Source organism: Octopus bimaculoides, chromosome 2 (assembly GCF_001194135.2).
Source record: "Octopus bimaculoides isolate UCB-OBI-ISO-001 chromosome 2, ASM119413v2, whole genome shotgun sequence".
NCBI lineage: Eukaryota > Metazoa > Mollusca > Cephalopoda > Octopoda > Octopodidae > Octopus > Octopus bimaculoides.
In genome coordinates this window covers 45219012-45239005 of record NC_068982.1, presented here as the reverse complement: position 1 = coordinate 45239005, position 19994 = coordinate 45219012, and the positions used below count along the sequence as shown (strand labels likewise).

The 19994-nt window shown below is 36.1% G+C and overlaps 2 protein-coding genes across 3 annotated transcripts in view; one reads left to right on the top strand and one right to left on the bottom strand.

The window, feature by feature from the left end:
• The window catches only part of LOC106879438 (protein MIX23), a 26247-nt gene extending 22843 nt beyond the window's left edge, over positions 1-3404 (bottom strand). Inside the window, exon 1 of the mRNA XM_014928996.2 lies at positions 3303-3404. Within this exon, the coding sequence (XP_014784482.1) occupies positions 3303-3404 (102 nt within the window). The remainder of the gene's footprint in view (positions 1-3302) is intronic.
• An 88-nt stretch (positions 3405-3492) lies between these two features.
• Positions 3493-19994, top strand: part of LOC106879430 (importin subunit alpha-7) — a 55743-nt gene continuing 39241 nt past the window's right edge. Inside the window, exon 1 of one of the 2 annotated variants that reach the window (XM_014928987.2) lies at positions 3493-3622. In XM_014928987.2, the coding sequence (XP_014784473.1) occupies positions 3593-3622 (30 nt within the window). In that variant the 5' untranslated portion in view covers positions 3493-3592. The remainder of the gene's footprint in view (positions 3623-19994) is intronic. The other variant, XM_052976953.1, reaches the window with a different exon arrangement.

Sequence of the window (19994 nt, the reverse complement as noted above, 5' to 3'; positions counted from 1 at the left end):
GACTCAGCAATTAGAGCAAGGTCATCAGCATAGAGGAGCTCCCAGGGGCATCCTGTCTTGAATTCCTCTGTTATTGCCAGGAGGACTATGATAAATAGGAAGGGGCTGAGGACTGAACCTTGGTGGACCCCTACCTCTACCCGGAATTCTTCACTAAATTTGTTGCCAACCTTCACCTTACTGATAGCGTCTCTGTACATGGCTCACACAGCTCTCACTAACCATTCTTCTATCCCTAGTTTCCTCATTGACCACCAGATAAGGGATCGGGGGACCCTGTCAAAGGCTTTCTCCATGTCAACGAAAGCCAGGTACAAAGGTTTATCTTTGGCTAGGTATTTCTCCTGCAACTGTCTTACCAGAAATATAGCATCAGTGGTGCTTTTCCCTGGCACGAACCCAAACTGCATCTCATCTAAACTGACTCTCTCGAGTGGTCAATATCAATAACAAGTGACCTAGTAAGAGAAAGTCCTGATGGATAGTAAAGAAAGGGTGATGGAATGAATTAGATACAAACAGATTTGATGTCGTCCATTACATATAGGCCTTATGATGAGCAAGAGGGGTGTTAGGGCAAATGCTAGCTCTTGTGAGATAAGTGTCATGATACACTAAATAGTAGACAGTTTGAGTGTCAGAGTACAGTGAGTAGAAAAGATCCTCTGCTAGCCTGAGTTATACTGGCAGCATAATACTGTAAATAGAAGCGAGAGTGAGTGGAGAGAGATGAGTGATAAGGAGATAAGTGATAGAGAGAGAGAGAAGAGTCAGCAGCAAGGCAAGTGGACAGTGAAGCCAGTGAACAGTGAGTGGACTAAAAAAAGATTAATGCTACAGAGATGAAAGTTTATCAGAGATAGGGGAAGTATCAGATGAGGACACAACAATAGAAATATCTACAGTAATCCCTCGGGTGTTACATCCCAAATCCATGAAATAGAAACAGTACTGTATTGCATATTTTTTTTAAAGTTATTTTTATAATTTGTATATATATATTTTAAATGCAAAACAACACCACACACTTGCCTCCTGAGTTTCATTTTCCATACTGTATGTGCGATTCTTTGTTTACTCATCTACGGTACACTACATATTTTCTTTTAATACATTTGAATTATTGTGTTATACAGTGCAGTACTGTACTGTATTTCCATTTATTGATTTATCAATTTTTAGGCGTGAAAGTGTTTATTTTACCACAGAAATGATTAAAATCCCAAAACATGTATATACCTATCGGCTGCAGAAACTGCGATATACTGAGCAGTCCATGATATAAATTTACATATATTAGCCAGAAGAATCTGCGATGTACCGAGGGTGCAATAGGTGAACTGCGATGTACCGAGGGTGCAATAGGTGAACTGCGATATGGCAAATGATTACTGTATATCTCAGTATTAATACTGCCTCTGTCACTAATATACAATAGAAATATATACATATGCCTCACTACCACCATTCTTACAGTACATTTGTCACTGTATGTTAGTAATCAACACTGTCCTTGGTCATCTCCTTTGTAAACTTCAAATCAGTCTCCACCACTTTGTCCCAAATCTTCCATAATCTCCCTCTTCTACAGGTTCCATTCCCTTTGAGGGTTATGCACCTTTTTTTACACAACTGTTATAAGCATCATCCACAAGCATCACATGCCTGTACCAGTGTAGTCTTCCCTCTTGCACATTATATCTGATTCCTCTTTTGCACAGTTTATACATACATAGATGAATAAGGGTATATTGAATAACATACAGGATGAATTCTAGATTTATTGAAATCATCTCTGCTTCCAAAGAAGGCAGACCAATTGAATGTTGGCAATTGATATTAGCTCAAAATGAGAAAGGGGAGATAATCTGAAGAATCAAGAAGTCTCCAAAATCGTCATGCTATTCAAGAAAAGACAGTTTGATTGTCTGAAGACAAGAGGACAGATGTAGACTTGTTTCCACCTCAATAGGTATCTTCACCACAATTATCCTATCTTATTTTTCAGCAGACAAGAAACTTAGACATATACAAAAAATATTAGAACACTTTTTATGGCTTATATAATTTGCATAAATGCAGCAAAAATATGCTAAGAGAAGGGCATCCAACTTATGGAGCCGATGCCAAAGCAGACATTGAAGCATAATGCAGTCCTCCAACTCAATGGACTTTAGCAAACAATCCAATCCATGCCAGCAAGAAAAATGGACATTAAACTGACTTCTGTCACATTCTTTCTTATTACCTATTCTATGACGATTCATGTAGCAGCATTAGTTTCTTTTATTACATCTGGTCATTATTTCTTCTAGCAGGCTCTTCCATTTGTCTTCTACCATCTTGTCACCCAAACCTCTCCTCCTTCATACACATCTTTCTCCGTCTCACCTTAGTTCATCTGCACTGACTCTTCTACCGACTTGGCAAAGGAGGAGGGAAGCAGACCGCCCCGGGTGACGCTTTTATAGGGGCCGCACTTTTGACTGTGCTATATATGCCTGTATAGGCTTGGGGAGCTTGGTGAGCGAGGCAAGAAAATCAAGGGCTATGCAGGCAACACCCTCTAGCTACGCCACTGCACCTTAACAGAGACAGTATATAGTGACGTAGACTCGTTTGTCTTGCAGGTTACAAGGCAACTTCACTAGTGTTGGTGCCATGACAAAACGTACCCAGGACGCAGACAACAAAGGGTCGAGAGAATCCTTTAATCTTGTCCGTCGAAGACATGGTAACCTCTGTAATGCTGGTGCTACGATAAAATACGCCTACTACAGCATTCACACACACATATATAATCAATATTAGTTTACTAATTCCATTCAGCCGATATCGGGCCGCTGCTGGATTAAGCCTCAGCATGTCGTTGGCAAGTCAGAGACCTGCGTATACTTGTTTACTAAATAGGTGGCGGGGGGGCATTCCGGTGGCCGGGCGATTAAGGCTAGGCCGTCGGCACCTAATTTCCAATTTATTGTACTATAATAATGTGTACTCAGAGTTAGACAAATCATTAAAATACGAACCTCATATATGAAATTCCATATATTACATTAGCTTATAGTAGATTTGAGTAACCTTTCAAAAACAAGAAATAACGCTAAAACATACAACTTATTTAACCTTGTACAAAACATGTAGGGAGCAAAATAAGAAAACAAATCATCCAGGACGGAAATGTGTATAAGTTTTCATTATAAAATAAAATAAACTGCATAATAGACTTCCACTCTCTATGTATATAGGAAATAGCTCATACAAAGAATAATAGAGTCAAGAGGACGATAATCGTAACAAACCTGAAACAAGAGAAACTCATCGCACGTGATAGTCAAATCACTGGAGGTCGCCATATTTGTCATTGAACTAACCTTTCGACGAGAATCTGCGGCAAGTTTCATATAACTTGATAATATTTTTTTTAATACGAAAAAGTTATAGCTATATTTTATCCTTTCACAATATATTTGACGAACTATATTAGTTTTTAAGCTGGTCTGATTTACATAATTACACGCATGCTCAATATCGTTCAGTCGACGAAGATACAGGAATTGCCAAAGCTTATTATTTATTTTGTGGATGTCTTATGAGATTTCTTCGACAGGTGGCCGTCACGGTAAGATTTAAAAAATAATTGCGAATAACCAGTAAATTATTAGACATTAAGTTATAATTTTATAAAAGAATATTGTCACTAATAGCTCTCCGGTCTCGAGCAATATTCTTGAAATAACCGAAGGCTTGATACTTATAATTTTTATATATGCGTCTTAGTCTGATTTCCAAATTTCAGCAGCTTTCCTTTGATATTGTAATAAATCATAATTTTTAATTTATTCTCAAACAAACATACGTAAATATACTAAGATATGTGCATATTTTAAAAAATAGTTTAGACTAATATTCTATTTATGTATATTAATCTCTTGTAATTTAATCTTTCATCGACTCCTACACTTTAACGTTTCATTAAAATCTTAATAATTCAATCTGACTTTTTTTAAGTGGTAAATCTTTAGAATACCATCCTTATTGATGTATTTTAGTTTCTAACAAATAATTTCTTAATTACACACTCACACATTTCTTGATTGCCTTCAAGTGAGGAATCACACTACTTCAGCAGTGACCAGACCCCCACCTTCCCCAATTCGATAATTACTGAATATACCGATTAATTCCTGTTCAAAAAGACAGATTTTAACAATAACCAACACTTAAGTGATATCGATACATCCTTAATTATGAAACAATTGCTTTTGTCTTCGCTAATATTCCTCATTTAAGTAGTCACACCAGAGCTGTAGCCATATTGTTAGTTCCAAGTAAGCTATGGTCTATTAAGAATGTGCATGGTTATATCTCTTAGTAATTTGTCGTTTTATATAGTCGTCTCTATTTCTGTCTTGTCTTCGAATAATTCTGCAGTTGTTTCTTTTTTGTTCCTGTATTCTTTATCTACCAATAAAACAATCATACGTATTATATCCCTGACAATGTACACACACACACACAGCACGTTCCTTAATTTATAAAAGGAAATGTATTTGGTAGAATTTTTTTTTTTTTTAGTTAAACCAGATTTCTTCCTATGTACTCATCTGTTCCGTTCCTTAAAACTCATTTTTGAGGGGGGGTTTTGGGGGTTTTTTTTTACCGACTTGATATTTTATCCCCCTCATCTTACTTCACAATATCCCTTTGATATTAAGTAGATTAGATTTTGCTTAATCGGACTTCATTGATCTATAATAAATTGCCTGACACTTTTCTTCCCATCATTTTATAAATCATCGAGTTGTCCTAAGGTTTGGAGCTATATACATTTCTAACATAAATTACATGTGTTCGAATATATTCGGATACTAGATACGTATCACATTTATGTAACATATGCTTCCCCATACATACACACATATATATCAATATATACACACACACACATATATCAATATACACACACACACACACACACGCTTTTGTACATATGCATTTAAGCTACGTATTCTAAAGCTACACGGCAGACAGTTTGCGTCGATGCATTTATGATACAACGTAACATTCACTCTTCACTTCATCATTTTGGTTAACTTATTTTTTACTCTTCTGTTAATAGTTCACAATTTTAAGTTGTTTTTTTTTTGTTTTTTAAATAAAGATTTCTAAGGATACGAGTACATAAAAAGGTTTTTTTTTGGTTTTTGTGTGATTTTAATGGATTTCTTTTTTAAAAAATTTCCGTATTTTGTTAGTTTTCACTTCCTATAATTATGTCACAAGATAAAACTTACAGCAATGACTAAATGATGAAATATTTAAAGACATTTTGGCGTGGCTGTCTTATTTTGGAAGTCTTTGTTCTTCGCATTTTTTTTTTTAGCAAAAGCTTTTGGCGAATCAGTCTAAGGCCAATTCGTTTAAAATTTTATTGAAAAATATCCACGATTGTTTTTCATTGACCATAAAAGATAAAGGATAATACTTTTACTAAATAATAAGGATCCAAGAGGCAAATGATGCATATATCTAGTTTTTATAGTATGGAGACAACTCTCTTTTTGAATAGGATCCTGATCTATATTAGTAGTTTCTTCAGCTGAAGGAATTATACAGGCACAAATTATTCATTCCCACAGGACTGTTGCCGTCCCAAACAGTGGGTATATTATTACCTGTGGTTAAAAGCATACCAAGAAGACTTTAAGTGGTCGCTCCTCCTGCTAAAAATAACTGCCAAATGTTCCTCATATCAATCTTCTGCTTTGCATATGGATAGGATAGATACATTAGCTGATATAGTTCTATGTATACTAAAAAAGACAGGATGGTCATGATTGGAATGCTTTTGATCATAAGTTTGCTCGGTGAGGTTTTAATTGGGATGAACAACTTCGAACTACGTGTATTTATCTGTTTGGCAAAGTTCACAAATGTTGAGTGTCTCTGACAGTGACAGAATAGGAAACAACTGTTTCTCTCAGCTGGTTGGCCTGTATCCAAAGTAACTCGTGTTATCTGTGTTCTCTTTCATGCCACAATCAACATTGTCAAAAACACATTACACTCCTTGTCTAAAACACATTACACTCCTTGTTTCTTTTATCACCCTAGAATAATGTAGATATCATTATTTGTATATCATGATTAAAATTTATATTCAAAAGGATACAAAACTAGTTACTCTTTACTTGTGTGAAAAACAAGCATATGATAGAGATGTTTTAATTTGTATGTAGGATAATAATAGTTGGGTTGGGTTGGTCGTACAAACACTTAAACATTCGAAGTTAAAATGTTCAAACAAAAGGAACTAACCTAGTATTATACTAAACATGACCATCATCATTATCGTCATCGTACGTCTGTTTCCGTGCTGGCATGGGTTAAACGGTTTGACTGGAGCTGGTAAGCCGGAGAACTGAACCTGCTCCAGTCGTCTGTTTTGGCTTGGCTTCTACAACTGGATGCCCTTCCTAACGCTAACCACTTTACAGGGTGTACTGGGTGTTTTTTATGTGTCACCGGCACGGTTTCCCTTTACGCGTCACCGGCACGGGTTCCATTTACGCGTCACTGGCACGGGTTCCCTTTATGCGTCACCGGCACGGGTTCCCTTTACGTGTGACTAAAGCAACAATCACAATTCCCTTAGCTTGATGTATCTTCTCAAGCAGAGCAAATCTCGGTCACTTGTCATTGCCTGCATGAGACTCAACAACTGAAAATCATACCCCCCCCCATCTCGTCCCACATCTTCCTGGATCTACTCCTTCCCCAGGTTCACTCCACAATTAGAGATTGGCACTTCTTTGCACAGCTGTTTTCATCTATACATATCACATGGCCATACTAATGCAGTCTTCTCTCTTGCACACTACATCTGAAGTCTCTTATACTCAGTTTTTATTTTAAAACATTTGCACTGTCACACATCCAGTAGAGCATGCTGGGTTCATTTCTTCTAAGCCTTTGCATGTCCTCTGTAGTCACAGCCCATGTTTCACTAGCATGTAGCATGACTGTTGAAACAAGCATCATACAAATTGCCTTTCTGACAGAGAGGCCCTTTGTTACCAACAAAGTAGAAGTTCTCTTGAACTTTGCCCAGCCTGTTCTTATTCTAACAGCTACACTGTCAGAGCATCCTCCTCCACTGCTGACTTGGTCACCTAAGTAACAAAAGCTATCTACTACTTCTAAGTATCCCACTGGGCATTTGAGGAAATCTATTTTCTGTACATTCTTAGTGTCATTTGTACCTGCACATCTGCCACACACAAAGACTAACCACTTCCTCCGATACTGCTGCACCTCTTGTGTGTCCATAACTTGCACTGGGTACACCTTATGGAGTTTCTACCTACACCTTTTCTACATATCAAGCAGGGTCATCTCCATGAAGAGATTTGTGATTTGTCTGTGTTCCTACTTATTTGGTCTTTACTTAATTAACTCTAAGGCCCTTTTGTTCCAGACCTTGCTTCCACACCTGAAATTTCTTCTCCAATTTTAGTAGTGATTCAGCTATAAGAACAAGGTATCAACATGGAGGAACTCCCAAGGGTAGCCAGTCTTAAATTCCTCTGTTATGTCCTGGAGGACAATGATGAATAAGAGAGAGCTGAGAACCAAACCTTGATGAACTCCTACCTGTACACTAAATTCATTGCTATACTCATTGCTGACTTTCACTTTATTGTGTGCGAACAGCTATGCTGCATGGCAGTGAAACATGCGCTATTACAGCCCATACTTCGCTGGATGTACAATGCCAGTGTGCATGTTCGACAGTGTAAGCATCTTGAGAGAAAAGTTAGGCATAAGAGGAATCTGATGTGTGCAAGAGAGACGACTGTGCTGGGTTGGTCATGTGATGCATATGGGCGAGGACAGTTGTGTAAAGAAGTGCTGAACTCTGTGGAAGGAACCTGTGGTAAAGATAGACCCAGGAAGACATGGGACGATGTGGTGAAGCATGACCTTCGAACTTTGAACCTCGCAGAGGCAATGACTAGTGACCAAGACCTTTGGTGATGTACTCTGCTTAAGCGGAGCCGTCAAGCCAAGTGCACCCATGCTGGTGGCTCATATAAAAAAAATCAACAATTGAACATTGGGCCTGATGGAGGCAAAGTGGCTGAGTACCTTTTGAGTGTTGGGTCTAACGAAGGCAAAGTGGCTGCATTCCTCTCAAGCGTTGGACTTCATAGAGACAAAATGGCTGAGTTTCTTTTGAGTGTTGGGCCTCATGGAGACAAAGTAGCTGAGTTCTTTTCGAGTGTTGGGCCTCATGGAGGCAATGACCAAGACCTTTGGCATTATGTTCTGCTTGAGAAGAAGACCCATCAAGCCGAGCAAAATCAGTCGTGGCAGATAGCGGTGTCACACAAACGGCACCCATGCCAGTGGCATGTAAAAGTGCCATTTGCGCTCTTGGAGTGGTTGTCATTAGGAAGGGCATCCAGCCATAGAAAACCTTGACAAATCAGACTGGATCCCAGCACAGCCTTCTAGGGTGCCAGCATGGACAACAGATGTTAAATGATGATGACGATAGCATCCCTGTACATGGCTTGTACAGCTCTTATCAACCATTAGCAGGGGACCATGTCAAAGTCTTTCTCCATGTCAACAAAAGCCAAGTACAGAGGTTTATTTTTGGCCAAATCTCCTGGAGTAGCCTTTAGTAAAAAGTAAGATAGTCAGTAATATGGCACGGTACAGAAAGTTATTAAACACCTTATAAATCAATATGCAAAGGTTGTCAAAATATACTTTCAAATAACCATGATAAATTCAATTGGTACAAACATTAGTTTTATTCAAGATTGTCATAATGAAGAAAATCAACTGTGTGCAAAAAGAATCAGAAGGCAATAATTTCTTATGTTCTAATAAAACAATTTATTTTACAGACTTTTAGAATGCAGAACAATTGTGTGCAACAGGCACTTTTAATGTGTTCAAACATTAAATTTTAGAACTCAGTCTGACAAGAATATAGTGGAAGACATGAATAGATTTGGTTTACAAGAGTTCAACTGCCTTTAAGATGAAGCAGGATACAAATTCCATAGTACAAGCGCTAGTACTGCTGAAGAGACCAAATTCTGCAAGCCGAATAAATTGATATAGTAAACTAGTACAACTTGAATGTCAAGTGAAAAATTGGGTTTAAGAGTCAGAATTGTTCCAAAAGTCTGTGAAATAAATTGTTTTATCATGTTTTACTACAAGCCTTACCAGAATATAGCCTCAGTAGTGCTTCTCTCTTGCATGAAACCGAAGTGCATTTCATCTAGATTAACTCTTCCTAGTTAGTTAAGCTATGACCCTCTCTGAAACTTTCATCGTCTGGTCCAGCAATTTGATATTTCTGTATATGTGTCACCTTTACTGTACTGTTGTAGCAGTTAACTATAATGCTGCTATACCAGTCATTGGATATGACTCTATTGCCAACAACCTGATTAACTTTGCAGGTGACTAGGCCTATCCCACTCTGCCAGATATCTTAATTATTTCAGCGGTGATTCTCGATGAACTGGGGGCTTTCCCTGTCTTCATATCCTTAATTGCTTTATTTTCCAAGCTACTGTCTATTCAGATAGCTGGTTCCTCTGTTGCATCCACATTAGGCAGACTCTCTTGTTCCCATGCATTTTCTACATTTAGCATCCTTTCATAGTGACACTTCCAAGCCTCTTTGTTTGCAGAATCACTAACTGCAAATGAACCATCATCCATGCAAACACACTTCTCTCCTACCACATCGCATTTGGAAACACATTTCCTGAATCTTTAAATATTACGAATATGTTGTTAGTGTTGCACTTAGTCAGAATAGTTTCCATCCCTATTTTTAATTTTAAATTTCTTTTTAGCTAGTATTAGGGTAGGGATTATTTAAAGTTGTTGATATGTTAGTATATTTATGTATCATGTGCAAAAAGCAAAGTAGTTATTTCAACTGAATTGCATTGATTAGCATGAAGTCACTCACATAGAGCAACAGACATGTTGACTCCTCCCCAGCCTTTTGTATCACTACAACAGAGGCCTCTGTTCCTTGCAGATCACTGGTTTCATGAAACTTCCTTCACTCAAATACTCCCAATTTGTTTGCCTCTTCTCTATTCATCTTCTGTCCATTCCAATTTCTTGTACTAACCACTACATTGAGTTCATCCTACTCAGAACATCAGCCCCCTGCAACTGCTCAATAATCCTATCAATTTCATTAGTCTTAGCAGAGGCCAGTGAAGACCACGGGCACAGTCTCTCTTGCTATACCAAAACAATAAAATATATAAATATATATTTAGACACCATGAGAAAGTACATAAATATTGTAAATATCAACTATCTATATCAATTGATTCACCTACAATGAAAGGCAGTAATATCAAACATCTAACAGAAAGTCAAGTTTCAAAACAGCATGATAGCACCTAACACTGGCATCTATAATACCCCATCCTACCTAGAACATGTCACATACCAGGCTGGTCTGAGCTAAAGTCCAACTCCTCACCAAACCTACTCCAATAAGGAAATATGGACCGTAGCCAAAGAATCGCCAGGTTAACAAGTACTTAGCAATACAAAAAGAACTCTAACCATTATGAATTAAAACTGATACTGAGTGAAGAAAACCCTTAGTTTTGTAAAATGATGCTCTCTTACTTTACTCTTTGAGTAATTATTATGAGGGGCATCCAGTCATAAGTCTTCTTAACAGGACTAACACTTGTCATGTCAATGTTATGTACTGTGGTGGGGGATGCATGTATGAGCATTCTTTGGCCATCATCAAACAATCCTACGTAGCAATGACAAATTTCTTAATTTTAGGATCTTAATTTCAGATCAACGTAACTAAAAATCTCCTTTAAGGTGTCAAAATAGAAAATGAGTGTGTTTTTTTTAAAAAAAGAAAAATGGACCAAGTGTGGAGAAATGCTTCATATACCTCTTCTATGGCACAGAACACACTAATTCTCATCCATACCCCAGTATGGATGAGTAATTGAGATGCTAGAATAAGTGATGGACTAATTAACTTCATGCTGGTAATAGGCATCATGATAGCCTATATAGTCCGTTTATGATTGACTTCTGTGATTAACAAACAGTCAAAATGTCTGGTTCTATGTAACCCTTTATATACACTACCTTAATAATTGCTGACATCAATATTGTCATAATCGGTAATTGCAATTATCATAGCCAGCCAGACACACCATGACCGGTACACTTGGGATATGTAAGCTATGACCATGGAACAAGAAGGAAATAGGAATCATGACCCTTGAAAACAAATCATCATTGTTTAACGTCTGCCTTCCATGCTAGCATAGGTTAGACGATTTGACTGAGGACTGGCGAACCAGATGACTGCACCAGGCTCCAATCTGATCTGGCAGAGTTTCTACAGCTGGATGCTCTTCCTAACACCAACCACTCAAAGAGTGTAGTGGGTGCTTTTACATGCCACTGGCATGAGGGCCAGTCAGGCGGTACTGGCAACGGCCATGCTCAAAATGGTGTTTTTCACATGCCACCTGCACAGGAGCCAGTCCAGCGGCATTGGCAACGACCTCGCTCGAATGTTTTTCTTACTATTTGCAACACAATACCAGCCATCCAGTTACCTCTCTGTCTAGCAGTCATATCAGATTGGTTTTTACTTTTAAAAAGATGTAACAGACAGATTGTTGTGAACACCAAGTTCTTCCATGCTAAGAAATGATCTCTTCAACAGTTACGATGAAGGATGAGGTAGACTTAGTGGGAGAAAGTTGTAGAAATCATAATATCCCTCTCTTGCGTAAAACAAATTCCAAGACAATGTGTTTGTATGAATTAAGATAACTTTGTCTAGTGACAGTGAAAAGGAAGATGTTACTAAGCATTACTATTATGAGAAAAAATACAATGAAATACTCTAAGTGGTACATTATGAAAGTCATTTTGTTGGGTTGGATAAAAAGTTTGTTTGGTTTTCTTTAAACAAAAATAAGGCACAGGTTTTAAATACAAAGTGATTTATTCAGTGATATAATTACCATTTCATTCTAGTATCTTCTGCCATTGCCATAGTGCTGGCCACTTCTGGCATTTAATTTGTCCAGCTGGTCACAGCAGATATCCAAATTAATGGTCCAGTCCTTAGGAAGAAGTTTGTGATTGACAACACCCTTCCAATGCCACCAAATTGAAAGTATAACCTTGGGGAGAAGTCCTGTTTTGGAAGTTGTTTGTGGTGGTTCACTGCACTTACCCCAGGATCATTTGCTCTTCACTTTGTTATAGATGATCCTTTTTTTATCCCCTGTCACTATTCCCTTAAAAAAGGAATTGTCTTCACTTTTCTGCAATGATTTACAGATGGAAATCTATTAGCTGAGATTAGCCTCATTCAGCTGATGTGGGCCCTAAACATCAAGCCTGCTGATATAACCAAGTTGATGAGGATGATTTTCAAAAATTGATTTTGGTATTTGGAGTATATCGGTGATCATCCTGGTCATATAACAGGGGTTGGTGTTTATTAACTTTTTCATTTTGTTGCTGTTAATCTCAGTTAGCCAGCCAGAGCAAGGACTAAAAAATTTCCTGATCGACATCTTGAAAACCACTTCTGGCACACATATTCCATAACAGCATGCTCTCTGTACACAGTGCTTATCTTCCTGCACGTTTCTATTACTTTCTGGCACTTTTTTGAAATGTGCATGACGTGTCAATAATGTTCATTTTGGTCCTCCATTTTTCAGGGTGATCCAAAGCACACAAAATGTAACCTGTCTCAATGCAAGTTCATGTCAAACTTTGTTGAAGTGTAAAATCTCTAATGAGTGTACATGCACAAGGAACAGACTTTCTGGCCAAAACAGTAACATTTTAGCAGCATTGCTGAACAGAGTTCAGCACATTCTATATTTGCTAATGAGATGTTGAAAGTGTCAGGTCACATAGTTGTTATGCTTGTTAGTCAGTCAGAGCAGGAAGGTGTTATCTTCAGTGGTTGATCTAACAAACAGACATCATCATTGTTGCTTTTTAACATCCTCTTATCCATACTTGGCTGCACTAGACGGAATTTATTGAGGCAGATTTTCTATACCCAGATGCCATCAACCCTCACCTATTTACAAGCAAATTAATATTTCCCCATTGCTAAACATGTTTTTCTCAGAAAATTGGAAATAAACATTTCTATGATGGTGATGTTCCTCTATAACCATCATGAGATGTCTGTATAAGGGAGACACATATACGCACACACCAGGCTTCTTTCAGTTTCTGTCTACCAGATCCACTCAAAAGGCTTTGGTTAACCTGGGACTATAGTAGAAGACACTCATGGTGATGCACAGTGAGATTGAACCCAAAACCATATGGTTAGGATTCAAGCTTCTTTACTGCACAGCAATACCTGCTATAACAGTGTCATGATTAAATACTACGAAGGTAAATGAGAATGTAGTGGAGGGGAGCATTTACAGAGACCCTAACCCCTTTAGCATTTAAATTACTCTCTCAAATATAATGCTTATTTATTCACATTGTTATGAATTAATCTTGCATTATTTCAAAGCTTCAAGAGGATGGTGATATGATTGTTTATTTTTAGAATGACATCATAGGATAGTTGTGAAAGCTGTATCTGGCTGGTTTAAACTTGAATATTAGGGCCTGATATGGTCGGTTTAAATGCTAAAAGGTTAACCTGATGGACCAAGTTTTGAAAGTAAGAGAGTGTTAATAAAGTTGATATTAAGTCAGCTTGTAAGAGTGCAGTTTTAATTTAAGGTGGAATGTGGAACCTCTGTTAGACATTTGCAATGGGAGGGGGTTTTTTTTTAAGGCTTTGTGTTTGTATATCTGGAAAAAAATTTTGACAGTGCTAAGAAAACTGTGCAAGACTATGTATTTGTAGCGAGTTCAATGAAGGATTTTGAAGTATCAGTACATGATCATCAGCTTAAGAACTGGTTTTCATGAAGAATTTGTTTTTGCAATTTGATCGCTTTGTCCAGAATTCCTCACAGAGATGTATAAAGAAAATTTTTCATGCCTGGACAAATGATGTAAATGACCAACATGTCAAAGACCAAAATGCTGGTTAATGAAAGGAAACAAACAGTAACTTAATACTGAGTATGTGCAAAATAACTAGTACACTAAGAGTAACTAACCATGGGGGACACCTATGATCTGTTCAGATGGTTGACTAGATGTAGTTAGTAATTTGTTGCATAACTGTGAGAGTAGGAAGGTTTTTAGAAAAAAGGAAGTTGTGTGTATGTCTCACAACGCATTTCTGACTGTAATATAGCTGATTCTGAGAGAGACAAGTATTTTATTTATTGACTGAAAAGATGAAAGACAACCTTAACTTCATGGGATTTGAGTGCAGAGATGTGGAACAACTACAGCAAAGTGTTGTAGCTACTGCTTTTATAACTCAGCTTTTCTCTAGCATGTCCCTGAACAATCTCATTTTTCCTTCTAATTCATTGTTTCTCTTTTTAATGCTTTTTGGTCCTTGGCCAAGTTCTTTACCTAAACTAGGAAATAACCCATGATATCAGATTCTCAAATGAAAGGCATGTGGCTCCCAGAGGAAGAATTTCTCTCTCTCTTTCTCTCTCTCTCTCTCTCTCTCTCTCTCTCTCTCTCGAGAGAGAGAGAGAGTACATTCTTACATTGCTCAGTTTGTAGTTCTACCTTTGACTGAAATTGCACCCCTAGAGCCAAAGGCTCCCTATTTGAGAGTCACTGCACTGTACACTGCATATTCTGTTTTGTTTCTCTGAGGAGTATATGCAGTGAGAGCCAGTGTTTCCAGAAATAGGCCTGATATCCAAACAACTAAGATTAGAGCAGTTAATACCTGTTTAAAGGTTAGTAATATAATGGCTAAGGTAGTTTCAGCAAGATACACTTATACAAAATATAGATTCTATTGAGTTATGAGCATTAAGAAGTGAGGTACTGAATTGGTTTAAGTAGAAGAGGTAATGAATAGCTCATTTCAGAGAGAGACTGCTACAATAGCAGAAGATACAAGTTACTGCCTGTGTCTTGGGTGAAAGCTATTTTATTCTATTTTCCTTTTTAAGCTTTAGCTTTTTTGTGTATATTCTGAAGTGTGTATATCTCTTATCTTTTACTTGTTTCAGTCATTAGACTGCAGCCATGCTGGAGCACCATCATGAAGAATTTTAATTGAACAAATTGACCCCAATACTTTTTTTTTAAACCTGATACTTATTCTATCACTCTCTTTTGCTGAACCACTAAGTTATCAAGATGTAAACACTCCAACACCTATTGTCAAGTAGAGATGGGGAACAAATACAGATGCACACACACACACACACACACACATACATAACATTTTTCTTACAGTTTCCATATACCAAATCTACTCACAAGGCTTTGGTCAGCCTGAGACTATAGTAGAAGACACTTGACCAAGGTGTCATGCAGTGGGACAACCCAGAACCATGTGGTTTGGAAGCAAACATCTTGCCACATGTATGCCTATGGGGTGGAGGGTTTCCTGAAGTACTCTTTCTGCAGAATTTCTTAGACATCTGTAAAAGATTAGCAGCTGTACAAAGTTAAAGTAGGTTTGGTTGAGTATAAATACAGTTTTCTATATGGATTTAACATCAGTTAAAGGTTTTCAGAAATTATGAGGATTAGTTGTTAAAACGGTATGGCACTTCAATGTGTGTATTATTCACAAGAAGTAAGGAGAGAATTAATCTTTTTAACTCATTTCTTTGGCATGTAGAGTGTGTGAATGATGGTGCTGGGGCTTAGAAAGAATTTGTAAATTCCTTTTACAACATAGTTTGGAGAGATCTCTGTCTAGAAACATGCAAGTGTGTCTGTTAGCATAAAAGATGAAAGACACATAGTGTTGTGTTTGTAAGTGTCATCAGAGTGAAAAAAAAGCTTTGTCTGCCTTGATGTCAGAAAGTTTCTAACCCTGTCTGATTGTTGTGAGATAGTTAATAATCAGGCAACTTAGCTAGATTCTGGCATCAGATGCAAAGCATTTGCTCTCTTTGCTAAAGTTCTCAATGGTAAAAATAAAATATTTGGTTCTGGGAAATTGAAATTAATTGTCACTGAACAAGAAAAGGGACCCAACATTAATATTGGCAATAATCACTTGTTGTATTAGGTCTGCTAGATATGAAGGCAACTGACATGATCTGTTTTTTCTAGTTATATATATTGAAGATGTAGTTTGTAATTAAGTAATTAACCAAGTGTTGAATAATTGCCCATAGAGAGAAGGTAAAGAATTTGACGAGGACAAAACCAGTTTGTGTATACATTGTTCTATGGTAATGTCTAGACTACTGTGAAGTTCTTTTCTTGTTCAACATGAATAATCAAAATAATTACTGCATTTCATAACAGTGTTCATCTCTACCTACTTGTTGGTAGAAGAATTTTCTCTTAATGTTGTAAGCTGTATGTTTTTACATGTTCACCTCTAGTACTGCGTCTTGTTAACCATTTGATTATTTTTGGATTAATTATAGGTTTTGGTATGAATTTGTGGAGGATTTGCTCTGTTACTTATTTGGGTGTCTCCAATAGGTTGGCATTGTTGCAGAATAGCTACCATGAATAATCAGTGTAGAATTGGCAGAGAATCTCAGTTTGACTAATTTGTGTGATTAATATACAATATTCTGATTGAAAGCAAGATGCAGTAGTAGAGCAGAAATTAGAAAACTGTATATATCCAGCTAGAATGATATCTAAGTAGAGACCATATTTTAACATGAGGAGGAAAAAATGGCATAAAAATCTGGTTAGCTATTGAAATGAAGAAATGAACTTTTTCTGTATTTTCTGTGCAAACTAAAGCAGTATAAGTGGTGTTTGAAAACCCTGAGAACTTTGATGCAGTTTGAGAGTTAATTAAATACCTTATGGTTTGGTGAGCTGTAAGTGCAAGAAATGCCTCAAGATGACTTTGAATAATTGGCATTTTCAACCAAAGCATCTGTAATAATCTATTGCTAATATTAAAGAGATGAGCTGATTCTAGAGCCCACATTTGCACAAAAAGTTTTACTATTTTGAGACCAATTGAAACCAGTGTGTCCTAAGCAGTTAATGGATACTTGAGCATCCATTGTATCTCTGTATATTTATCTCTAGAAAATGTGTAATTTTTTGTTAGAGTGTTTGCATGCAATGAACAGTGCAATATTCTGACTAGTAAAACACCCCAGTGTTTTACTACCTCTAACCTGAACTTTTGTAGGTAGATTTTCATGAATTTTACTATTGATGACCATTTGAGTTGAGAGGCAAAAATTATCATTCATCAGAGAAGATAACATTTTGGAAAGAGAAAACCTAGTCCTTTTCTTTTGTACATTTCAAGTGATTTTTTTTATGACTAGATTCTTTCAGATATCTTCAGATAATATATGTGAATTCATTTCAGTTGCTTGTTATGAAATTCTTCCATAAAAAAAAGTGATGTTTTGTTTCTTGTTGCTTTGTCTCTTGAACACAGTCTTTCATTCTATTAGACCACATTGCTCTTGATTTTCATGGACTCTTTTGTACATGGTGATTAAAAGAATATCTCAGCTTCTTGATGATTTTGAAGCTATAAACTTCTTCAGAAGGTGAAATAATTTTTGCCTTCTTGGAAGGTGGCCATTGTTTGTTTACTTTAGTGGAAGCCATCAAACCAAAAATACCTTGCATAATCCAGTTACATAAAAACTATTTCTCTAAGCCTTCATATATAAATTTTGCACATAAATGTTCTCAGAAGTAAATGTTAATAAAACTAAAGCTAAGATATAAAAAGGGGAAACAAGTTTATATATATGTATAAAAGATATAATTATATGACCATAGTAATTCAAATATGACAAATCCTAATTTCTGAAGCAATTTATTTCATTTTATTTATTTACTTATTTTCATTTATTTCTTCATAAAATTAAGATTTTGCAAGTTTTTTTTTTGTTTGTTTTTTTTTTCCATTGTTGGTCGTTCTATGGTGTGTATTATAAAATGTTTTTAGGGTTGTTCTAAAGTGACTTTGAGATCTTTACCCCTAAGGTAAATGTATTCTCAAAATTAAACTTTAAGGGTGTGTAAAAATTACATGATTAGATCATTTCCAGAATTTTTTTAGAAATTTTTTTTTGTTGAAGAAAGACATACATTAGTACCAGAAGTTGACTCATTTAATGTCAGAATAGGTTTTTACAGAAAAAACTAAGAGCTTAAATATAATGAAGTTGACTTTTATTTATGCTGGATGGTATAATGCTTATTTTTTCTGTATAAATTTACTAAAACCATTAAATAGTTAACTACTTTTTGAAGTCTGATGTTCATGGTGGTAATCACAGTCCGAGCCATATTTTACTCAGTTGAATAAAGTGTCATCCAATCTGATGTTTATTGGTAATTAAACTTAATTTGCAACACCTGTGTGTATTTATCAGCTTTATTTTTGTTGATAATTCTTATCAACAACTTTTCCTGTGATCGTGATTTGAGAAGACATACAGCAGTATGCTAAAGATCAGACATAATCCCTTGTGGGCAATGTAAAAAAAAGTTTATTATAAACAACACAAACACTTTATAATTTAATAGCTTTTAATGTGTGACTTGTTAAACAGAAATAATTTTTTTTTAATGACAAATTAATAAAATCTAATCTATTAAATTAGTGAAATTATGCTAAATACGACTAAGTTGAAAACCTTTTCTTCCCGGCCATATCAGCAATTCTGAAAACTTTTGGATGCAAATTTTACATGAGAAGCTTTTTTTTAACAATTTTTATCCTGAAAATCACCTGCATAAATTACACAGGTGTGCCAAATTACATGTGTTTTTACGGTAAACCTCATATAAAAAAAATTGTGATTTGTTCTTTTATTTTATTTAACTAGGATACATTCCAAAAACATGTTTGTTCTCTAAGATTATATATCAGTTGGTGCCCAGAATAAATTGTCCAATGCCTTAGGAGAAGTGTACAAAAAATATCCAACACAGTGAGAGACTTGTATGTGCATCATATTTGCTATAACTCAGTTACTGCTGAGAAAGGTTAAATATATATTCCTATAGAATTAGTTCTTCACAAATAAAACTACAGAATAATCATACATGTGTTTAAGAGAAATATTACATAACACACCACAGATCATAAAGAAACAATGCTTACTTATGGATATTTTGATAACTTAAAATTACATATACTTTAGAAAAATTTTGTTTATTCTTTAAATGACTTACAGATTGAATTTGTTGTATATTCGTTTTTGGTCTTTCTTCTTTGTATGAGAACCCTAACTTTTCAAGGTTACTACCTAAATCTATAGTAACATTGTCAAAAACATCCATAAGTATAGTGGTTGTAACTTTCCAAAACAGTTATAATTGTTTTTCTTTTTTAAATTTGTATTAATTAAATGATTTTCATTAGTTACAATCTGACTTCCTAGACAATACAGATTTTCTGTCCTATGGCTATATCAATACATCTATTTGTACATTTAGAATATTCCAGCAATGTTGTGGAGAGGGGGAGGGGGTTACACTTACCCTGGAAAGTTCTTCCTCGGGATGGTATTGAAATAACATATGGCTTCATAGGAGTAATGTTTTGATGACATCCTTGAGCAGGTATGCTGTTTTCCACAAAAAAATAAGTCGACCTAGTTTTGTTCCACTCTGGAGTTTATCTAATTTATCATGTCTTTTATAGCAGGTCTCTTAAATTTGTATTGCCAAAGCATAGTTTTCAAAGTGTGACTTGGGTTATCAGTTACTAGTCCTAGTGTTGGTACAATCCTTACTGATCTTGACATTATTCCCTTGTACTAACCATTTTTGTTGGTATGCTTTACAGTTCTCTTCCAAATTTTAAAGTGAATCCGTCTTGCTAGTCTGAGCTAATG